Raw genomic sequence first — 24,714 nt, forward strand, 5'->3', positions numbered from 1 at the left:
TATTGCATTTTTCCTGTTAAATCCAGTGGGGTTCTCCATGCAGCAAAGACATTCCAGGTCCTCCATAATAACAGACACTCTTTCCAGCTATGGATATAAGAGGAAGATCCTTCATTAGGGCCTCCATTGTAAATCTGGTCAATTATAATGTACAAAATAGTGCAGCTCGTCCCATTATTGGCAATGGTGTTCATTATATGAAGAATATGGCACTCTGTATATTAGGCAAGAAAGTTTCGATATTATTTTCTTATGTAGCTTTGAGGTGAGCAAGGTCATAGATGGCTATTAGCTGCTCATCCCTGGCCTCCGAAATTCCATGCAAACATATTAAAATAATTTGGATAATTTTAGGAATTGTCACTTTGTACCATGGAAAACGGTGAGCTATTAAAATATACATTTATCAGCTAAAAAAGCTATTCTGTAGCCCTGAAAAATTGTTCTTTTATTACATATAATCTTGCGTTTCTGTGTTGTTTCCCTTTTTCAGTAAGGAAACATTTGTGTGCATTGGACTGAATGAAGGCGATCCAACCTGGAAGAAAACCCACTCGCTGTGGCCATGGGGATGCTGCGAGAAGCTGGTCTCAAAAAATGCAATATTCAATGCTGAAGAATGGATAACACTGACCAGCAATCTTTATAACTGGACAGAGCCATATGGAAAGTATGTGCAGTACAGTGTATTGCCTATTTATCAGTTTACAGACCGTAAACCGGTGTTGTTAGGTTTTTACCCTTTTTCATCTTATAATAGTGCCCTATTCAGGTTATATGATGATTTAGCAAGATTATGCTGTAAAAAGTTAGGATGCAAACCTAAATATATTTTGATTGGTGGGAATACTTATATACTCATGTATAAGCTGAGTTTTTCAGCATAAAAAATTATAAACCAGTGTATAAAAAAATGAACTTAAATACTCACCTTCCGATGCCCTGCATGGCTCCTCTTCACTCGCTCTGCTTGCGGCGCACACTGTGACTTCAGCAGCGGCAACACCGCTGTGTCATAGGTTGTGCCACGGGCGGAGCACATGGACGTGTCTCTGCCCACTCTGTTACGAGTAAAGAGGAGAAGGAAGAGGATCTGCAGGGAGCATCAGAAGGTGAGTGTGTAAGTTCATTTTTTTTATACACTGCAGGGGATTTCATTACTAGGGGGGCTGCATTGGGCATTGCATTACTGGGGGGCTGCTGCAGAGCATTTCATTACTTGGGGGGGGGGGCTGCATGGGGCATCTCATTACAAGGGGGTCTGCAGCACACATTTCATTACTAGGGGGTTGCTGCAGGGCCTTTCATTACTGGAGGAGGCTGCATGGGGTATTTCATTACTGAGGGAGGCTGCATGGGGTATTTCATTACTGAGGGAGGCTGCATGTGGTATTTCATTACTGGAGGAGGCTGCATGTTGTATTTCATTACTGGAGGAGGCTGCATGTGGTATTTCATTACTGGAGGAGGCTGCATGGGGTATTTCCCCATCACCACGACGGCACCAACCAGAGAGAGGGATCCGCCCCCAGGGACAGGAAACCTGAGCATAAAAAACACGCCCTTCCTATCCTGCCTCAGTGGTTTCCTGTCCCTGGCGGGAACCTGAGTGTGTAGAGAACTATTACCTAGTACCTGTCAGACAACAGGTACTAGGGTTTTGAACCCAGCCAGTGAGCTGGAGATCGTCCAGATCTGGAGTGATCCAAAGCCTAGCCCCAGAAACAGCATGATGTGGGGACTAGAGTGCGCCTGTTCGGGGTTCCTGCTGCACGCTGCTGACCCCAGAGTGGGAGCCCAGCCGTGTCCGACATCTTTAGAAGCAGGATTCGGAGTTTACATGGTGTGACAACTCTCCAGACACACCTCACATGGTGAATGGCGCTAACAGGATGGGACTTCTGGCGTCCCGTACAGAACACGCCTCCAGTTGGATTGGTTTGTGTCTGTTGGATTATCCATTTGAGGGGCTAACGGAACCTGACAAGGAGCTCACCGTATCCCCACAGACCCGGCAGAACCTCTGTACCTATATGAGAGTTCTGGGTGGTAAGTCTACTTTTCTTCTATTACACTCATGATATGTAGTGTGTAATATGAATTCTGGTTAACCTATGGAAAGGCTACCAGCCATTCTAAACTAAACGTGCTTGCTTTTGTGAGGGGGCTGCATCTATGCAGCTTTAAAATCTGCAAGTCCCAGAATGGGAAGATGGTCTGTAATCCTGGTTAGTAGCTCAGGTCACAGCTTTTGATTAATTACTCTTGCAGGCTGAGTTAATTATCTAACGACTTGCAGGTTAGCCTCTCCTCCTAGGTGGAGAGTTGTGCAGGACTGAGACCCCTCACAGAGCACATGGTTATTTTTCAGTTATCTTGGAAGGTCTGATGAACCACATGCTGCTTTTATAAAGCATGGCCTGGACTAAAAGTGAGTTCCCATCAACATTGATCATTTGGAAACTCAAGATTACAAGATGTAGTAAAACATTTATTATATGGGCTATGCCTGCAAAACTTGTTAGGTTTTAAACAACTCAGAGTTGGCATATTGCAGTTTGTTAACAGATGTGCAGTTTCCTAACCTAATTCAAACTGCTCTCTCCAACCTTGTACATCTACATACAATAGGATATAAAAGGTTTATTCATATAACACATTGTGGTTGCGGGACCATTAACACATTAACATTTGACTATGTATTCGCTGAGAAAGTGGACTTTGAGTGTCCGTACACTGAAAGATGGGAATCCATCACTAAAGGCAGGCTCATGGAGCCTGACTAGGAGTCACCCCCCCCCCCCAACAACCTCAGACCAGGGAGGCCAAGATAGGGAAATGGTAATATGATTAATACCATAATCTTTGCTATCAGCAATTGTATCACATGAGGTATAGAGTATATTGTTAATTATGCCTCAATCCTTGCTGGAAATAGTTTCACAGATGCAGGGTAATGTGAATTATGATATATCCCTTGCTGTGAATAGTTCCACAGATACAGAGTAATGTGAATGATGCTATGTTCCTTGCTGTTAAGTGGTTCCACAAATACCCAAGGTAATGTGAATAATTGCATAATCCTTGCTGTGAATAGTTTCCACAGATACACAAAATAATGTGAATGATCCAGGCTGTGAGCGGTGGTTCCACAAATACCCAAGGTAATGTGAACTATTACATAATCCAGGCTATGGATAGTTTCCACAGATACACAAAGTAAGGTGAATGATCCAGGCTGTGAGCGGTGGTTCCACAAATACCCAAGGCAATGTGAATAATTACATAATCCTTGCGGTGAATAGTTCCACAGATACAGAGTAATGTGAATGATGCTATACTCCTTGCTGAGAGCAGTGGTTCCACAAATACCCAAGGCAATGTGAATAATTACATAATCCTTGCTGTGAATAGTTTCCACAGATACACAAAGTAATGTGAATGATCCAGGCTGTGAGCGGTGGTTCCACAAATACCCAAGGTAATGTGAACTATTACATAATCCAGGCTGTGAACAGTTTTCCACAGATACACAAGGTAATGTGAATGATAACATAAAACTGTCTGTGGGGGGTGGCTCCACAAGTACCCACAAGATAATGGGAAGTATGCCAAAAAACCTTGATAGAAGAAGTAGTTTCACAGGTTAGCGAGTAATGTGAACGATGCCAGAGTCCTTGCTGGAAGCAGCTGGTCCCCAGGTAAGCAGGTAATGTGAATGGTTCCGGAATCCTTGCTCCGAGCGGTTGCTCTACAGGGGAGCAAGAGATGATGAATTGGGGTAGGATATGCTCCTTGCATTGTGTTTTGCTGGTACAGCAGACTCCCAATATCCATGTGTACCCAGACTTGGGGAGTTTTTCCCAAGGGGATATGATTCCCCTGATGGTTGTCTGCTTATTAGTATAAGCCCAACAGTCTGCTTCCTTTCAAGGTCACAAAAATAGAGCAAGTCAGTGTCTCTTTTCATGTCCTGCAGATTTAAGTATATTTTGCAGATTCTAAACTAGTGGAGCCTGACAGGCTGTCAGCGCATCCTCTCAGACCTGGAAAAACATTCGAAAGTCCAGTAGCACCAAAACAATAACAAAAAGCTTTGTTGGTGAAAACCTCAGTACTGGTCTTGACACACCAGGCAGATATACTAGACTGCATTCCAAACTCAAAAAAAAAAAAAAAAAAAAAGAAAAAAAAAAATTTTTTTGAAATGGATGGGTGCTTTATTTACCCAAGTGTAACAATGTGATAAATCCAACATTCCACATATATGAACAACTTCAATTAAGCATGTGATCATACCAGGTGCATTTTACAACCAAATTGTACAAATCCGCCATTAATAACTTGTAGTGAACAACATTCATCTGTTTCAAATATATTCATGTGAAATAACAATCATTTACTTTTATGACTTAGAACTCCAAGGGAGATAAAAAATATTGTTACTATGATATTACTATGTGTGCAGGTGCACAAGTCCTTATGATGTCAGGGAGCCATTCACCTGTCACAAGGGTGGCAAACCTATGGCATAGGTGCCAGAGGCAGCCTTTTCTGTGGGCACCCAGACCATCACCACAGAATAAAGTTCACATGACAGATCTCAGAGTCAGCCTGCAGAATCTTCTTACAATGATAGATGAATTTGCCCTCTTCCTTTCAACCGGGTTGGTGTCCTTGGGAGGCTGAAGGAATGAAATTTGTCAATTAACAAAGAGAAATACATTACTGCTTGGGTTGCTGCGCTGGAGTTTTGCAATAGATAAGTCGCTTTTGGTTGAGGTTTGGGCACTGAGGCTATAAAGGGTTCGCCATCACTGACCTATCATATACCCACATAATACTAAACCACCTCTTTCCTTCAGCCCAAGCCGCGTCAATTTTTGCCACACGCGCAGATCCTGAATAGTCATCTGGAACAATGGAAGCGATGGCCCTGATGTTTCCATTCATGTCCAGTCATTCCTCTGTGTTGCATATAGGGAGGTTATCTTCCATTGGGGCAAAGCTGTCCCTTCTTATAGCAAGGTTTAAAATGGATATAGTATAAACCAGTTTTTATCTACTGTTTACCAGGTCTTAGTTTAGTTTTTAAGACCTCTACAACTTGTTTTTCTGCAAGTAAGGTACAGGCTGTAATTTTCACTAGACAGTCTAGGGGTCAGTCCTCTGGAATCTAAACAAGCTGCTGTCAGGATTCTAAAAGAGGTTCTTATAGTTATTATATGTACTGTCTTCTTAAGGTGTAGGAACCTAGGTAGAAGGTACAGTTTTTCAGAGAATCTGGAGTCGGTCGAAAAGTCATTCTCAAAGTTCTGAAGATTATAACAATCGGGGAACAAACAAGGAGTAAATTGTCAGAGGATCATACAGTGTAAAGGAATATGCTCTGTAACACATTCCTTAGGAACATCCTAAATAAATAGAGGACTGGCAGAGCTTTTGTCCGTCATGCAAATCTCAGATTGATTTGGAACATTCTAATATTCTCTAGTATCATTTTTTTCTCTTAAAAAAAAAAAAAAAAAAAACCCTTCAGTTTTTTCTGGTTAGTAAGTTGACATGAAATCCAGAGGCAATTGGGTCATAAAGTCTCCACATTAGGTCCCACAGTAGGATGTCCCTACTCGCAAAGGTTGACCTAATCTGGTGGCTTCGGTAGTATTTTCGATCTGACCTCCACTATCTATTATTGGTCATACAGAATATTTCTTATGTCCCTTGGCACCAATTCAAAATCTGAAGGGGAAGAAGGTTTTCATAACCTAGAGGCCAGGGGTTCGGGTTATAATATATCCTAAGAGTATGTGTATTGCGTAAAGGCAAATAATCAGTTTACTCGGTGGTCTAGACCTCTATAAAGAGTAGAATTTGACCTATGTAGTCTCAAAAAATTATCAGTGCCCTTTCTACCCGAGCACTTGCCACATCTTGGGTATAATTTAGACATGCATCCTGGGACCGGATCTGTCAGGCAGCATGCGGGTTTACCCCCCACACTTTCTTTAAACACTATCGGTTAAATGTGGTGGGTACTCTTGAACTCTTTACCAGAGAAAATCGCTCTCCTCTGTTATCCCTCCCTAAATATTTCTCTCTGAAAATCTCTCTGGTTGGTGCCGTCGTGGTGATGGGGAAAACAGTAGTTACTTACCGGTAATGATGTTTCCTCGAACCACGACGGCACCAGGTATATTCCCACCCGGGTGTTTTTTCCTACCTTTTTTATTTGTGGTAGTCCATGGGTAGAGTTAATATAATTAAATATAAATAATAATAATTTTGGGCATCAGAATTATGCTTACATGGAAATGTTTTTTCTGATGTACTAATAAGGTTCTTCCAAGTCTCTGTAACCACTGAGGCAGGATAGGAAGGGCGTGTTTTTTATGCTCAGGTTTCCTGTCCCTGGGGGCGGATCCCTCTCTCTGGTTGGTGCCGTCGTGGTTCGAGGAAACATCATTACCGGTAAGTAACTACTGTTTTCATTACTGAGGGAGGCTGCATGGGGTATTTCATTACTGGAGGAGGCTGCATGTGGTATTTCATTACTGGAGGAGGCTGCATGGGGTATTTCATTACTGGAGGAGGCTGCATGTGGTATTTCATTACTGGAGGAGGCTGCATGGGGTATTTCATTACTGGAGGAGGCTGCATGGGGTATTTCATTACTGGAGGAGGCTGCATGGGGTATTTCATTACTGGTGGAGGCTGCATGGGGTATTTCTTTACTGGAGGAGGCTGCATGGGGTATTTCTTTACTGGAGGAGGCTGCATGGGGTATTTCTTACTGGAGGAGGCTGCATGGGGTATTTCATTACTGAGGGAGGCTGCATGGGGTATTTCATTACTGAGGGAGGCTGCATGGGGTATTTCATTACTGAGGGAGGCTGAATGGGGTATTTCATTACTGAGGGAGGCTGCATGGGGTATTTCATTACTGAGGGAGGCTGCATGGGGTATTTCATTACTGAGGGAGGCTGCATGGGGCATTTCATTACTGAGGGAGGCTGCATGGGGTATTTCATTACTGAGGGAGGCTGCATGGGGTATTTCATTACTGAGGGAGGCTGCATGGGGTATTTCATTACTGAGGGAGGCTGCATGGGGTATTTCATTACTGAGGGAGGCTGCATGGGGTATTTCATTACTGAGGGAGGCTGCATGGGGCATTTCATTACTGAGGGAGGCTGCATGGGGTATTTCATTACTGAGGGAGGCTGCATGGGGCATTTCATTACTGAGGGAGGCTGCATGGGGTATTTCATTACTGAGGGAGGCTGCATGGGGTATTTCATTACTGAGGGAGGCTGTTGGGCATTTTAATACTGAGGTGAGGCTGCATGGGGAATTTCATTACTGGGGGAGGCTGGAATTTTGGTTGGTGCTCCAGTCTATCTAAACTAAGAAATGGAGCTAAAAACCTTGATTAAAACATTAATACCAATATTTGTTGGTTACGAACTGGAAGGTATTATCACTTCTGTATCAGACTACACTGGTTATGTTTGTATTCTGTGTATATGATCATAAAATAAATAATATATATTTCAAATTCTATTTCTAATAGGTTTGACCTTTCCTCATGGGAAGCAATAGCAAATGAAGAAATGTGGGAATCAAGGTATGTTTTATCAGGTTTTTATAGTCATACTGTGGTAGACAACAATATTTTGTAATGTCTATCAGGCACTTTCTCTGTGGTTGGCAGCTTTACTTCAATTTTTTTGTATTTGTTGAGGGCAGGATATTTGGTAATTTACCAATATCCAGCTATTAAAGTTATGCACTGCTTTCTTAAAATGTAAAGTAAATCCCTGGAAGAGGTCACACAAGACTCATGCAGATAAATTTGCATTATACCTTTTTCTCCTTTGTCAATCCCTTCAATGCTGCAGGGTTGGCCTCAATGGAAGGTCATGTGACTGGGACCCAGTATTACTGTACAGACCACTGTTGCTGCGGTCATATAACCAGCCATCCCTACAACCTAGCGGGGCACTTTTTGTACAATCAGCACTTCAAAGCCTTCAATAGCACTTCAGCACTTCAATAGCCTAGTAACTGCCCTGTCTGGTGTCTTTGCCAGGATACTGTGACAGGGGGCCAATACAATCAGTCCTTTCTCACATGGCTGTAATGCCCTGGTGTCCAGTGACATCATTGATGATGTCACTGGGATTCTCGGAGCAGGGAGCTTAAAGGGATATCCCAATTTCCGCAAATTAATGTAGTTGTTTGTATTATAAAAAGTTATGCAATTTTCCAATTTACTTTCTATATCAATTCCTCACTTTTTTAAATCTCTGCTTGCTGTCCTTCTATAGAAAGCTTCTGCCAGTTAACAGAAATCTGACCATGGCCACATAAGTGCAGGGCTTGTTATATCACACAGCTCTGATTGCTCTATGTGATATAACGAGCCGTGCACCTGTCTGATCAGGGTCCTATTTCTGTCCACTAGAAGTAAACATAGAAGCTTTGTATAGAAGAACAGCAAGCAGAGATCTAGAAAACCAAGAGGAATTGATACAGAAAATAATTTGGAAAATTGTATAAATGTTTATCAAAAACCATTAATATTAATTTGCTGAAATGAGAACACCCCTTTAATAGACATACAGAGGCCGTGCCATGTGCATCTTCTATGCATTTCTGTATATAAAAGAGGGACCAGTTATATGATGTGATCGCTGCTAACTGAACTGATCCCCCAGTTAAAAATGTAAAAAATTTTAAAATTATAATACAGGCGGTCCCTTACTTAAGGACACCCGACTTACAGACAACCGTTAGTTAAAGACAGACCCATGTACCCACTGTGACTTCTGGTGAAGCTCTCTGGTGCTCTACTATAGTCCCAGACTGCAATGATCAGCTCTAAGGTGTCTGTAATGAAGCTTTATTGATAATCCTTGGTCCAATTACAGCTAAACATTTTGAAACTCCAATTGTCACTGGGGCTAAAAGGAATTTTGTCTGGATCTACCATTATAAAATATACAGTTTCGACTTGCATACAAATTTAAGAACCAACCTATGGAACCTATCTTGTATGTAACCCGGGGACTGCCTGTAAATTCAAAATTAAATAAGGGCCTGCGGTCTGTGGCAACAACCATCTAATACCATTTCAAACTCCTACGAGTATCTGTACTACTGATGATATTAGGCTCCTTTTTGGCCAAGATCAATCTACCTTCCAGGAACTTATGATAATCATGAATATTAAGGTCCTGGAAAGTAGATTGAGATCAATAGACATCTCTGGCTATTTTGTAGGAAGGAATGGCTGCTGTTGAGATACAAGACATTTCTAAACCATGGGCTTCACTTTACATATCAGCAAAGCGGTGCAGAACATTTAATAGATGTATATTGGTAAATAACCAAATATCCTACACACACACACACACACACACACACACACACACACACACACACACACACACACACACACACACACACACACTCTTACTGTGCTGTTTCAATGGGTCAACTCTTGTGACATCTAGATTATATATAAATTCCTACAAGTAAGACTTTTTACCATTCTATTTCAGAGTGAGGACAGCTTTCTTTATATTCGACCTTGCTGAGTCTCCACAGTTGTCTCCGTCTGTCAAAAATCAGCTATACCTCTATTCTTACCAGGTATTGTGTTAGCATCTTGATGAATTGTTCTGTTGCTGTTTTAAAGCATTACACATTTCCCATCCAATGACCTCCAGAGTGAGGGACACTGTTTATATCTACTCTGGATATTAGAGTATAATCCCAAAAAGGCTACACCCCAAACTACCCCCATCATTTCTTTTTCCTGGAAAACCACTTTAATATAGAAATTCCATGTGTTGGTGTAGGCATAGTGTTGGGGTAGCATTGCTATTGCCTTCTTTGTAACCCTCTGATAGTAAAACTGAAATCTAATCCATCCACTGTGATTTGTCTTATTTTACAGCTATATAAAAATGCAATTGGCAAACATGAAAATCACCCCATAAACTGGCACAAAAACTACGCCATTGCATGTGAACGTATGTTGCGCCAATTTAAAGCAGACGTTGATCCGGAAGTGCTTCTTAAAGACGCAATCAAACACTTCTCTGCTTATGCCCACAAGGCTACGGATGACGGGCAGATAGAGGCCATATGGCAAGCGGTTGACTACTTCAAAGGCGAACTCCAGCGACTCAAGAAACTAAAGGGCAATGTCAGATGAAATATGTAATGTCTTCTTTATATGTTATAGCTTTTTCCTAAACAATAAGGGGAACTTTTACCTTAAAGGGGTTCTTCAGTGACAACAAGTTAGCCCCTATCCACAGGGTAGGGGCTAACTTGATGATTGGTGGGTGACTCAGTGATGGGACCTCCATGGATCATGAGAACTGGGGTCCATTGTACCCGAGATGAAGACACCGGCGGCTATTGCTGAGTACGACGTTAGCACCATAGAGATAAATAGAGCAGCCGACGCATGCACAACTAGCCGCTCAGATCATCTCAGGGTACAACAGGGACACAATGGACCCACGTTCTCATGATCCCATCATGGAAATCCTCACTAGTCAGAAAGTTAGCCTGCATCCTGTGGATAGGGGCTAACTTTCGGTCACTGGAGAACCCCTTTAAGCACACAGATGGCAGATATATTTTGGGGTTTACTTCTTGTAATTAGGCTTTGACCTATTGAGTCGCTGAGAATGATGGTATGGACCAGCCTGAGCTGATGAACAGTTATTGTGCTGTACGTCTCTGCTTTTACTCCGTACTTCTCCCCTCCAGTGTCTTTTCAGCATTGATCATTTTTATTAAGGGATTGTAAAAATAGGTTTAAAAAAAAAATACCTGTATTTTGAGTACTTATGCAGATAAGCCTGAGCGGCGCTGGTTATGGGGTGGGGGGGCTATTTATTTAGTTTTTTTTCTCATTTTATACATCATTTTGGATTTTTCTAAGTTTAGTTTTCAACTACAAGTGAAGAGTGCTAAAAAAATGATCATATTTCACAGAATCCCGACCATGGGCATTGATGAGTTCAGGAAGTTGCATTATTGCTCCATTCATTTTGCAGATGAGCTTTAAGCCAGGGAAATGACCGATCCACAGGAGAAATCACATTTACAAATCGTAAAATTGTAACCACACATTGAGCAACATTTTAAGATACTGTTCACTTTTCTTTTTATAATGGGAGCCATAATGTTCTTCCTACCAGAAACAAGCGACGTCTGATGGAGCCCAATGACTTCTGTAAGAGGGTCCATCACTTCCTGCCAAGATCTCTTTTGTCTTTTTGAAAAACAGCTCTGCATGCAGCCCTTAATTCCAGAATGTCTACATCTACAATGTCGACTAACATACACATAGAAATTCACGTCGATATTAAAATATTAATATTTACAGTTTTTGTAAAAAAATGTATCGGACTTAAAACAGTTGACCCCGTCTATACTCTTATCTAAGCACCCACAATGCACAGCTGTCTGGTAAGGAAGGCCATATATTCAATACGGTCTTAAAACTTCATGTAACTCAAGAACTGATAAAAATATTCAGAATATTTTATGTCGATTCGGTCAATATGACAAGGAAAATGGTCCCGCCCAGTGTCAATGTATTTATAGATATTCAGGAGGAATATTAGAGAATCAGTACAACATTGTTACATAGTAAGCACAATACAGAATAGTTTTTTTTACAAGGAGTGTAAGTATTTCTTAAAGCTGACATTTTTACAAGTAATGGTAAGTTGCCTTTAAAGGGGACCTGTCAGCAGAAATTGACCTAATAAACCACTACAAGGATGTTGTGGAGCAGGATAGCCACCTTCCAGATCATGTTTCTTTCATGGTCCAGTGTGGTGGCATCATCCAGAAAACCAGCAATGAAGTGAGATGTAAACTGGTAGTATAAAGTCACAGAGGTGGAAAGTTTAACACTGAAGTCAAGCTCCAGCCACCTCAGATAATCCCGTCACCGTGATTGACAGCCCTGCGTCCAGTAACAAGCTCTACTGAAATATGGTGCCTCATGTCCATCATAATGGTGGGGTGTTCTGAGATGCCTACAGCTTGCCACCGCACTGGATCACGAAAGAAACATGATCTGCAAGGTTTTTACTGTTAGTGGTTTATTGGGTCAGTTTCCACTGACAGGTTCCCTTTAAGCAAATCTAACATTCTCTTAATTCTAATTTTGACGCATTTGATGAATCCTCATAATTGTTCTAAATAATGTTATGATCATTAAGTATACCCTAAAGCATTTGTCAGGTTAAAGGAAATCTGCCATTTGTTTTCATGCATTGTGAACCAAACATGCTTTGAGAATGCTGTAGCTGCACTGATGCTGAAACATATCTTGTTTAATTACTGAGTTAAGTGGTTTTGCTGAAAAACTATTATAACAGTTAGGACCCTGGAAAAGCTGGGTGCTGCTGGCTGTCTACATAAACTCATTACACACGGAGCTTCCTGAACTGTCCAGGCAGGACTATTCAACCTGAACTGAATGACTTCTACACAGCAGATGGGGGCGGTGCAGCGATTGATTACTTCTGCCTGTCAGGCACAACACAGTAATTGTATCATTCTCTGAACAGTGCAGACTTAATGTAAGAGGAGAAGCGCTCAGACGGGCACAGGAGTGCCAGAGCCTCATTATCATAATTTTATAATAGTTTTTTCAGCAAAACCACTCACCTCAGAGATTAAACAAGATATATTTCTGCATCAGTGTAGCTACAGCATTCTCAAGGTGTGCTTGGCACATAATGGATTAAATCAAATGGCAGATTTCCTTTCAGCTTCTCTCAGGTGCTGGTAGCCCCAGCAGTTAGCCGTATTTTGGGGCTGAACGTGCAACAAGTGTTCTATTGCTCTGCAGTGCCGCCACAGGGGAAATGAAGTATTACACAGATCCTTTAAATACAGGTCCTCCAAAGATGTTTTTTTGTCTTTTCTGGTTATCTGTAACAACACCTTTATTATAGATATATTGGCATTAACCATTGCTTTCACAAATGTGTTGAAGTTCTGTATGGGGAACCTCATCTGTTTTATTAAAAAAATTATCAATCGATTTTATCAATTTTCTAAACCAAAAACTGTTCTTTATAAGTATAAAAATCACAGTTTTCCCTTCAACCTGAAAAGGATGATTGAAGACCAAATAATTTTCAGAACAATAATCACATGATATGATACTTTTTAATTTTTTATAAATGTATGAACTTATTACACTGGGAGATTGGCCAAGTTGAGAGAATTGCTCAAACACTGCACCAGCGATGATACTTTAACTCACACACTTTAGTAGAGATGAGTGGACCCAAACTTTGGGTTCAGGTGCGCCCTGCGCAACCCGGACATATTGGCGGATTGGCTGCTGAATAGCCATGGGAACACTTCTGGCCAATCAAAGCCACGGCTAGTTGCTAGGGGCGTTAACATGCCGGTTTGGCTGTTCAGCAGCTAATCCAGTAATATGTCTGGGTCACGTGGGGCGCCACTGAACCCGAACGGGAAGTTCTGGACCGCTTATCTCTAGCTGTTAGTTATCATGAAGCTCTGAGCACTGTTCTTGTAAATCATAGTTTATTCCAATTTTTTGGTGGGGGTTGTCCTATCACCAAAATCTGTATGTAAATATGTATGTTAAGTGTGGGCTAAAGAAAGAAAAAAAAGTCTCTCCTCCTACCCCATTCCCTTTTTCAGAAGCGGTTTTAATTTCCATTGAGATAGACTTCAGCTTTTCAGTGGAAATGTTATTTGTTGATTATTGTTATTATTATTATATTTAAACAATGTTATAATTTGCACTTTTTCATATATGTTCTTTCGTTTTGTAAGGATCAGGGAAACCACAAGTAAAACATTTTTTCCTGTAAGAAAATGGTGCTACAAAAACAATGTACATACAGGAATTTTTTTTTTATATGTTTTTCAAAAAATATATATTAAAAATGTTTGGTTTATTGTCTGTTGACAAGATCATTCTTCTTAATTGAACGGTGTCTTGGTCTGCTGATCAAAGTCATGTTATCATTGCCTTTGCCTTGTATAAAAAAATCCAAATTTTTTTTGTTTGCTCATTATGGCTGTAGAAAATTTGTTGCCAAGTAAACTGTATCTTATATATATTTTTTTTTTTTCTTAATCACTTTCATATTTCTACTTGCGTCTACTTGTCCTCCTGTTGATAGTCCTAATAATTAGCAAGCTCCTGCTGCCTCCGTGTAAGAGTAGACTTCTGAGGCTCCTTTATACATGAATGTCGGTTTCAGGCATCTTTTATATGTATTGCTAAAGAGACCGTACAAGAGAAAATGCAAATAATTGTTCTTTATTTTATTATGACAGTTAATTAATAGCAACCTGTTTTAATGAATAAAGTCACTCCGAGTCCTTCAGCATTTCCTAAGTAGAAGGCAGAATCTGTAGGGATTCTTATTCTCCCAATTGTATAGCTTGTAGACTCCAAGCACTGTATAGACCCCTGTATAGAAATGCTCGCTAATGAAGAGGGAGGGCTAGAAGCTTGTCTGCATTCATAGATCACTAGTGAGTCATTCGGCAAGAAAGGCCCCCTTACTAGGCATAGTCACAGTTCCGTGGCATTGTACTAGAAAAAAAGCCCGATCAAAGGTCTCCTGTGGAGCTTGCATGGTTCCCTTTCATACTACGACCATAATTAAAACCACTAATTCTCTTTTAAAATGCTGCAGGATGCCATGTAGGCATCTGTCTGGAGTGTCCTTTGTGATGTCATAAGCTGTTAAGGACCAGTGCCGAGGGCTTTTGAGCGAAATGCCAGTCATGAAGGTGATTCAAGACAAGGGTGCGTCTAAAGGCTTGACAAGGCTTTGACTGCACAATTCGATCTGAATTTGCCCCTTGTCAGCTGCCAGTAAATAAATCTCAAAGGGGAGAAAGCTGAAGTTTCATTACCTGATCCACAGTCTTTTGTGAGTTTTGGCATCACACAGGGGAAGCTCTTGCTTTGCCTTTCTCTAAATTTGAAGATGACCAATGGAGCCTGCAGAGTCTGGACAGGGTTCAGAGCCGAACCTTTTGATGAGTGTCAATAGTTGTAACAGTTCAGCTGTTCCGAAGACAAATAAATGGAGGAGCTCATTAATTCCCCTTTTGGCTTTTGCCCTTTTATCACAGAATTATTAGGCTCCTGATCATCCTGAAGGGGAAAAAAAATGGATAGAAGTTGTTCAGCGCTAATTGGCAAAGAGCTGCATTGAAAGGCTGTGGACATGAAAGTAACTTCCCCGCAGGGGAGGAAGAAGAAAATATGGTTCCTCTTAAAACAAAAGATAGGATGGTCAGATGCGGTGTCCGTATTTTTTTATTTTATTTTAGTAACCATTTATGAACAGGACGTGCATTAAATATATATCCCCCTCCGGCACACTAAATGATATAGGGGGGGGGGGGGAATCTTAGTTGGAAAACGGAGGTTCCCGCTGACAGGTTGTTGTGTATTTTATCACGGCAGCTGAGAACCAGCTGCTACCTTAGCACAGAGACCATTGTAAATTTAATTATTTCCTGCCCTTTTATTTAGGGGCTGTTTAAAGGTAATCACGTGATCCAAAGACTTAGTATAAATACTACGCAATGGCATAAACAGACAGCGCCACAAGGGGGGTCAATGATTTTCATCTTGAGCTAGAAGGGAGACGTACGCATTAGCTTTACCTGCATCTCTTTACCCAAAATGTCACATTAAATATTGCAAAATGATGAGTAGCTGGTGCAGACAGAGAGAGCGCAGAGGGACCCTGTGCAAGAACAGTATCATAGATATTTACTAGACCAGTCAACCTAACAGATTGTAAGGAACTTATTGACAGTGAACCCCCATATGCTATGTTCACTCCTAATGTATATAGAAGCAGCCACTATGGAAGTTATTACTGGAGTTATATAACATAGACTACTTATCTATGCAGCACAATGATAAAGGGTACGTATTTCTACATTATTAGAAAATCTTGTAAGCATCTCTATGGTAGCGGGAATGGGCAGCCATGTTGTTTACTATCATTTTTTATTTCATTAACACAATCCCGTCAGCTGGTGCGGGGCTCATTAGAGCTGGCGGTAAAGTGATCGCCAGTTGTGTAAAGGTTAACCAACTCCACATGGGGTTGTTTCCCCCTTGTAATTGGTGTAATTGCCCCAGTTACAGTAGAAAACTTGATAAAAAATCTGAATAGGGGCGACCAGGACGGACACTTATGCACTATTGGAAGGAATATGGACACCATAGATTACCTCACTGAGATCTCCCACTCTTGAGAAAGCTCCAACATTATCCCCATAACAGTCCTTTTAAGGTGAAGGGGGACCTTCCCCACCTTTTAATTACAACTGATCTCTATAATTACTAGAGCAATATCAATGTTATGCATGGAACCCCTCTCCCTTGTTTTTTCATCTTTCTTTCCCCTTTGTTCTACTGTTTACTATGACACTGTATTTACCTATGTATCCAACAAAACTGACTTATAATATTCCCCCGAGGAGTCTCTGTTCAGCCTGTTCGATTATAAGGCACTTTCTTGTTTCACATTGAATAAAACTTTGTTGAAACTTAAAAAAAAAACAAAAACAGACAAATGTCATCCAGGGGTCTCTTATGACCTCATGGGTCACATATAAAGTACAAAATATGATGTATAAATAAGTATATAAAGATACAATTTTATTGGAAAATAAATACAGGCAGTCCCCTACTTAAGAACACCCAACTTACAGACGACCCCTAGTTACAAACGGACCTCTGGATTTTGGTAATTTATTGTACTTTAGCGCTAGGCTACAATAATCAGCTATAACAGTTATCACAGGTGTCTGTAATGAAGCTTTACTGTTAATCCTGGTTCTTATGACAATCCAACATTTTTAAAATCCAATTCAAAAAAATTTTGGCTGGGGTTACAATTGTAAAATATACAGTTCCAACTTAAATACACACTCAACTTAAGAACAAATCTGCAGAACCTATCTTGTACGTAACCCGGGGCCTGTATGTAAAATACTTTGTCATATTATGTATCAAAACGACCATCACAAAATAGGGAATTCTATTATGAATGGGCATTTTGATCTTCTAAAAAAAAAAGTACTATACATCACGAAAAAGGCTTTTTTTCCTCAAAACCTTTTTAGGGCTCATCATTAAGGGGCTAAGGATTTTAGAGTAATACAACAAATAACAAGCGTACTTCTATGGTAGGGGAGGGACGTAACTAGACAAGTATCACAAACTGTTCATAGCGATCAACAATTATGCCAGCTGAGGGGACAGCACAGGAGGAGATGTAAGAGAAGGATGAGATTTGAAGGGGGGATCCCATAAACTCTCCTCTTCCCCAATTGATGTGGGGGGGGGCATTTAGCTGACATGTAAAGGACAGAACATGAGCTACGTTTACTAGGACCATTGCAGGACCTGCAGTGGGAGTGCCAATGATATCCAGTCAAGGGTGCGGCATCTAAAAGCTGCAGAACTTCTGGGCCACATCAACTGATGGCTCCTGTGTACGACATATGAGCTCTAAGATGTCAAGACCAGGTTTTACCCATATAGCAGCCATGGTCTATTTAGTGTTTAGAAATAGGGAGACCAATCGCTGAGCAGTAGATGGGATATTGCCCCTTTATCTGTCCAATTATGCCTCCCAGAGATTATGCCCTGGAACAGAGTGAATGAAATTATAGGTTGTTAGCCATTGATGTCTCTAGGGCAGTGATGGCGAACCTTTTAGAGACAGAGCACCCAAACTACAAGCAAAACCCACTTATATGTCGCAAAGTGGCAACATGACAATTTAAGCAGTAACTGATTGATCCCTGCTGTATCACTGGTTTCAATCGTATTGGCATCCTGAGGACACCAATACAATAGAAAGAAGATGGAGAAATTTGGATTGTAACCTCCTAAAGAAGAATCAGGGGAACCAGAGCAGGAGCTCCAACGATAATCCACATTTTTTTTGCTCCTCCTGTAGTCCTGGCAGCCAAGGATGTTGCTTTAAAGGGGTTGTCCACTTTCAGCAAATATTTGATTTGTGTAAGGAAAAGTTATAAGATTTTCCAATATACTTTGTGTATCAGTTCCTCTGGGTTTTCTAGATCTCTGCTTGCTGTCCTGCTATAAAAGCTTCTATTTTTACTTCCATTGGACAGAAATCTGTCCATGTGATGTGCTGGAGGTGCAGATGCACGAGCCATTAGTATCACACAACTCCTATTACTCTCTGTGATAGTAACGGCTTGTGCACCTCCATCACATCACTTGGACAGATTTCTATCCACTGAAGGTAAACAAAGAAGCTTCCTATAGATTAACAGCAAGCAGAGATCTAGAGAACTGTGAGGAACTGATACAAAAAGTATATTGGAAAATTGTATAACTTTTCCTTACACAAACCATATCAAATATTTGCTGAAAGTGGACAGCCTGATATGCCTATGGACCTTCACTTTCATGCCAATCTTTTTCCTATTTTTCTCCGAACATTGTCATGAGAGTGAATGCGAAGAATTTGAATTCCTAACAATCTGAGTAAAAGGGCATTCTATATCTAAGTACTGTACTAGCGAATAGTCAAAAGACTCAGGTCTACCTCGGTTAGGCTTGTGTCACAAAACCATAAACAAGCTGCATCTGTGTGTCTAAAATGTTTCCTAAAAATGGTGCAGGCTAACACAGGCGAAAAGTGCTTTGTTCTCAAATTTCTTGACTCCTCTTAAAGGAAATCAACCATTGGAATTCTACAAATAAGCCATAAGGGTTCTGGGGGTGATACCCCATCTTTTTCTGCTCCTTTACACTTCCCCCCGCCCTCTGACCGGTTGCAATCTGTAATCACACAGTAGGAGGGGGAATGTGCTCCTGCACAGTGTAACAACCAGTGATGCTACAGCACGGAGGTGATCAGGTAATGCCCACCAGAGCCATTCTTGCTCATTAGCATAATTGTCAAAGTTGATTATAGAAGGAAGGAGGAATGGATAACAATTATAGGAAGATTACCACAGTCATGGTGTCAGGATCTATAAGTAAGTGTCCCTGGTTTATCATGATGGATTTTGATGGTAGATTTTCTTTCATCCCTTCTGGATAAATTAGTTTCTCTCTGGTTAGATTTTTGAGGAAGGAAGAGGGGGGAGTGAGCTACAGCAGCTTAGGTCTCATCCCTGCAGATCTGGGTAAACTGATGCTGGATTTCTGACTGAAGTCCCAGTTAGTGTCTGCTCATCACTAATAGCCAGCAACAGTGCTATTCCCCATGTACACCGCGGAAGAACGTGTGAGGGACGGATACTGGGCGACCAGATACCAGACCCATGGAAGCCTGTGATACCCGGCCACGGTAGGGTGGCCACACACGTGTGTCATCTACTGTAACGTCCATGGCATGCTCTATCTTTTCCTGTAGGTACTCAGGACACTGTGCCTCACTATGGAGAGGGGAGGGGTGAACAGCGCTCACCCCTCCTCTCTCCAGTGCAAGGCTGGATGCTCACCGGACTATCGAAAACCCAAACTCTTGTAGCAACACTAACTATTATTTCCTGGGGCTGTTATTCAGTCAGGTCAAGTAAGATATTAGTTTCAATAAAACACTTAAAGTGTGGCAATAACAATATAACAGCCATTTATCAATACAGAACAATTTGACATAATTTCTTATAATCCAGAAAATAATCCAGCAGAAAAATTAGAAAATAAATGATGGTAAAATGTCATCCTTTATGGTCTGAATAATTATCCAATGCAAAGGTTTTGACCACCAAGAAGTGAGCCATAGATAAGGTATTAAGTTGGTCTTACCACCAACATATTGAAGGACTTGTCAGCGCTTAAATAATCTTTTCTCAAAGCCAATGAACTAATCAGACCCATTAGCCCATAGGGACTAATTACCAAAAATTGCCTTCCTACTAAACCTAAGCACAGAGGCAGAAAAATACATGAGCTGGAAGGTGTTCATTTCTACTGGTGTCTTAAAGCGACACTGGTGCAATTGATCTGTGGTCCGAAATTTATTTTTTTTTCGGCGCTTGAGTGGGCCCCTCCAGCACCTGGGTAAGCCGGGTGCTGGTTCCGGGCCTTGTTGCAGTAGCCAGGAAACTGGCAGGGAGGAGGGGATTCATGTGCCTTCTCTACCTGAAAACTGGCAGAGAAAGCATAATGAACCTTCCCCAATGGATCCATGGTCTGTTGTATGCGCTTTGCTTGTCATGGGTATTTGAAGTCTGCTCACACGACAATGACCAGGAAAAGGACCTGCACTGAGTTTCATGACTCGGACAATTGGCTCACATGAGGCCTTGTATATCAGCTGTGGGGAATTGCTCTGGTAGATGCTTTGTAGCAGTGCAGGAAGCAGGGACACATGACAATGTTAAAGTCCAAAAATCAAGTGTTTATACACACTTCCTTGTCAAAACACAAATTCAACCTTGGCTTAGGCACATACAAAATACAAAATAAACCCTGCCTGGCTGGGCACTGCCTAATACAATAGCAGGACCTAACTATACATGTACCTGGCTGCCAGGCACACGCTCTTGGCCAGCAGAATATCAGGAGGCACTAAGTTACCTTTGCTGTGTGAACACGGTCCAGCCTTCAGATCTCCAGGTAGTGCCTATGGCCTGCAGTCTAAATCAGGCTCTAACAAGGTCTGTGCCCTGCACCTGTGGGCTATACAGAAACCCAGGACCGAAGCGCGGATGGAGTAGGAGTCCCACTAACAGCCTACCCCTACTCCATAATAAGCAGGCCCAGTACGGACATTACAAAGGTGTCTATGCTAGCTAGGCCAACATAGACCAAATAGACTTCTCCTGCCTTAAAGGGGTATTCCAGGAATCAGCATAATTCATATACAAGTAGGCACTCAAAATATAAGCTAATGTGTAATTAGTTGTTATTTAAAATTTTGCTCCCCTTAGCAGAAAATGCTGATGACATAGACTGTAATGAAGAATTAAAATGCTACTGGCCCTCTAATCAGTCCGTTAATTTCCTCCGCGCGGTCCGTTGCAAGACAGAAGATGGCTGCTGGTCACATGTCCACATCACATGTCCTGTACCTGCCTTGGCAGGGTCATGTGATCACCACTATGTTTGGCTGTAGTCGGTTGGTTTCAGTGCATTCAGTATGGCCAGTGTTTTGGTGATGGCAGTTACACATCATTACTATGGTAACGGAGCAAGAAAGTCTGTTACATCTTCACTGGGAGCAGAGCATAAGAGGGAGGAGGAGTTACTGAGAACTAAAGGATCATGGAACATGTAGTTTCCAGTGGCGGCCATCTTAGTGATAACTCCACCTACTTTAGAAAGGTTATAAATTTTGTAAATCATAAAATCAAATTATTTAAGCTCCGTTTTGTTACTAATGACATTGAGTATTGTTGTATTTATTTATTTATTTATTTATATCATCATGGGTTTTTGTGTCAGACGTTCATATTCCCGGAATACCCCTTTAACACTTGGGTTACTGCAGACAAATCCAGGGCTTTTACCAAGTAGTTTTTATCTGCCTGTAGGACAGATAGCGGTTCTCCCTCACAACACCTCTCACTTTCTCACACAGCACATGGAAATGAATTTTGTCCTTGTGCTGTGCTAGCCATCGACACAAGGGTTAAGGGTAAAGAAGAAGAACCATAGACAAATACGAAAGGGTTCAGAGACGCCTGAATATTTAGGCCTTGAATTGTTGAGGATACTATTGGGATCAGGTAAGACTGGTCGGGCTGTCTGATGTCTATGCACACCAAGGGTGCTGCCCCATCTTGCTAGGTTTTACGAGACAGGGGAGCATAACTATTTACATTGTTGATGGGGACAGTGGGTCATCTTTTTTTTTTCCATGGATTTATTTTTCTAGAATTGTTTAATGAGTCGGTAGAATAGAAATTGAGGAGCCCTTGTGGAAATGATGATCTCACGATGAGCTCTAAACCTCAATGTTCCTTAACTAACCCCACTTGTAGCAAAATGTGTAACCTGATGTTTACATTGAAAATCTTAATAAAGAGCAAGATCTCCCCTGATATTTCTGCGAACAATAATCACGTTAAGTACATCTTAATGAAATCCCCAGAGGCCGTGTACCTTGCAGAAAGTGCCTGCTGCTCCTGCCAACACCTGTGACCCTCGTGAGGCCTGAGCCTTTTCACAAGTGAGTAATTTCCCTCATTGTATCCGGCCTCCGAGTCTGACACGTTTCATTACCAGTTGTCTGAATTAAAAACATGATAAAAATGTTTGTGTTTTTTCTTTCTTGTCTTAAAATTTTTGCTGTCCAGTATAGATCGGAATATTCTCTTCCTATTGAGCGTTGTTCATACCACGGAGGAATTCATTAGCATCTGTGCAGTAAAACACATTTAAAGTGGTATTATGCTAAGTAATTACTCCTACAGGATGAAAAATTAAAAATTCTTGCACAGCATGGAATTATTCTTGGCAAGCGCCGAGTTTGGTAGCAGATTTTCAATAGGACCACTTAACAAGTATGCATGGCAAGGAAACCATTACCAAAGGCAAATCCTCAGAGCAATATATACTTTTTGGCTGAATGAAATATTAAACCTGCTACAACAATTTTCATGCTTCGCATTCCTAAAGCAGATGTAGTTCACCCATGCCAGCATTTCCTTGGAAATAATCTGCCTTGCTTTGTGTGCTCTACCCAGCAGAGGGCATTGCAGATAGTTTGGTGCAGCGTGCTGGGGCCTTAGGAGACGCTGATAAGGTTGATTTGTAAAAATATGTAGCCGCATGCATGAGCTGTGATGTGATTTTGGAAATGTGGCCCTGAATTTGGGTTCAAGATTTGCACTTTTTTTTTTATCTAACAAAGCACAGGAGAGTTCAAACATTTGGACACGTTCCCTGCTTAGAAATGCAGTCTTGTGTCTGTGTAATTGGTAGGAGCATAATGACTTTTATTAATGATTTTCTTACATTTATGATATATATGCAGATTCTTTTTTTTTAGATTGATATGTAATATAAAAATATAGTGACATAAAGGAATTTTATTGTTTTTTATTTTTGGAATTTTTTTTCTAGTATTCTTAGGACTATTTTTCTAGTTTATAGATTTTGAATTTCTATGAGCATTGTTATATTTCTTTTTAGGATTTTTAATGTACAGTCCAATTCACCATGGACTCTGTAAATAAAATGGCAACGGATGACTCGTTTGTAAATCAGCATTATTATTATAGACCATTATGGACCATTGTACAAACTCTTACGCACCTTGGGGGTCATTTATTTTATTTTTTTCTGTTGGTGTTTATGCTATGTAATGGCTGTTTGGCGCCTATCTTGGAATGTTGTGCCTCAATTCGCTGTGTAACTATTGTGTGTTGTTGCAGCCTTTTTGTCATTACATTTCGCCTTTTAACAGATGTTTGCGCCTTATTTAACATTGGATTGCACCTATATGGGTGCAAATAATTGCACAATAACACGGCAGTCCTGACCATGCTTAGGAAAGGCAATGGTATGAGCTGCACAAAAAAATGCACCTTTATTAAAATTTTTGCCTAATAAGGCTAAAAAAAACCTACATTTGACAAAGAGCCAAAACGACAAAGGCAAACGAGGTGCAAAAAATAGACTCACAAAAGGCGCAAAAATAGCTCAGAGAAGGGGGAAATAATATAAATTACCCCCCTTGTGCCCCCCCTTCGCAGTCATAGGGCCCTCACTCCTATTGTTACATCTGACTATGTTATGTTATTACCTTGTACTTGTTTACTTATTTTTACTTGTATACTATATTATCTTATTTTACTTGTTTTTACTTTTTATTCTTTTAACTTGTATGCTACCAGTATGTTATTTTATTTTCCTTTTTTCCTTTTTGTTACTTGTATGCTATGTTATTATCTTAGTTTACTTGTTTATTTCTTTTTACTTGTATACTACGTTATTATATTATTTTACTCGTTTACTTTTTGTTACTTGTATACTACGGTATGTTATTATCTTATTTAACTTGTATAATTGCCCCCCTGATTTGCGGAATATGATGGGACTTTATAAATAAAGATTTATTATTATTACTCCTCTATTATAACATAAGAAGAAAAGAGGGGATACGTACAAGGGACTGAAAATGTATAACAAGGTATTTTATTGAAAAATTCTGACACATATATACAGGACAAAAATCATGGAATTAAAAACACTTAAAAAGAGACACTTTATGGTGTATCTAACTACCAAGGGGCTATTAGCCCTATGGTCCCTCCCACGTCAAGGCTGGTATATGGAAATGAATGAAAAAACTATACAAAATGACACCAGGCATGAACAACAAACAAAAATACAGAGTATGGTGGGGTCAAGTGACCCAAAATAGCCCGAGTATGCCCAATGCTGTAAGTGTAACACAGAGCTGCCTGTGTAGCGGAACAATGCCGCTGAGTGGTGCGGTAGAAGGGGAATACCTATCCGTGGGAACGGATGAGTTCCAATGCTGCAGGCAGGCCTGGTCAGACGGGGAGGGATGCGGAGCAGACCCCACGCGTATCGTCACCCGACTGGTGACTTCCTCAGGGGTAAGTGTTGTATGGGTAGTCTAGGTCCTGTTATATACCCAGTGTGCAAAGCCCAGCCTCCTCATCATAAGAAATTAAGGAATA

General features: G+C 40.8%; 1 protein-coding gene across 1 annotated transcript in view; it reads left to right on the forward strand.

The window, feature by feature from the left end:
- The window catches only part of TMEM260 (transmembrane protein 260), a 50,455-nt gene extending 39,574 nt beyond the window's left edge, over positions 1-10,881 (forward strand). The window contains exons 14-17 of the mRNA XM_072115748.1: positions 494-670; positions 7,571-7,624; positions 9,564-9,654; positions 9,962-10,881. Of these exons, the coding sequence (XP_071971849.1) occupies positions 494-670; positions 7,571-7,624; positions 9,564-9,654; positions 9,962-10,222 (583 nt within the window). The 3' untranslated portion in view covers positions 10,223-10,881. The remainder of the gene's footprint in view (positions 1-493; positions 671-7,570; positions 7,625-9,563; positions 9,655-9,961) is intronic.
- The last annotated feature ends 13,833 nt before the right edge of the window (positions 10,882-24,714 follow it).

This window comes from Engystomops pustulosus, chromosome 7 (assembly GCF_040894005.1).
Source record: "Engystomops pustulosus chromosome 7, aEngPut4.maternal, whole genome shotgun sequence".
Lineage (NCBI taxonomy): Eukaryota > Metazoa > Chordata > Amphibia > Anura > Leptodactylidae > Engystomops > Engystomops pustulosus.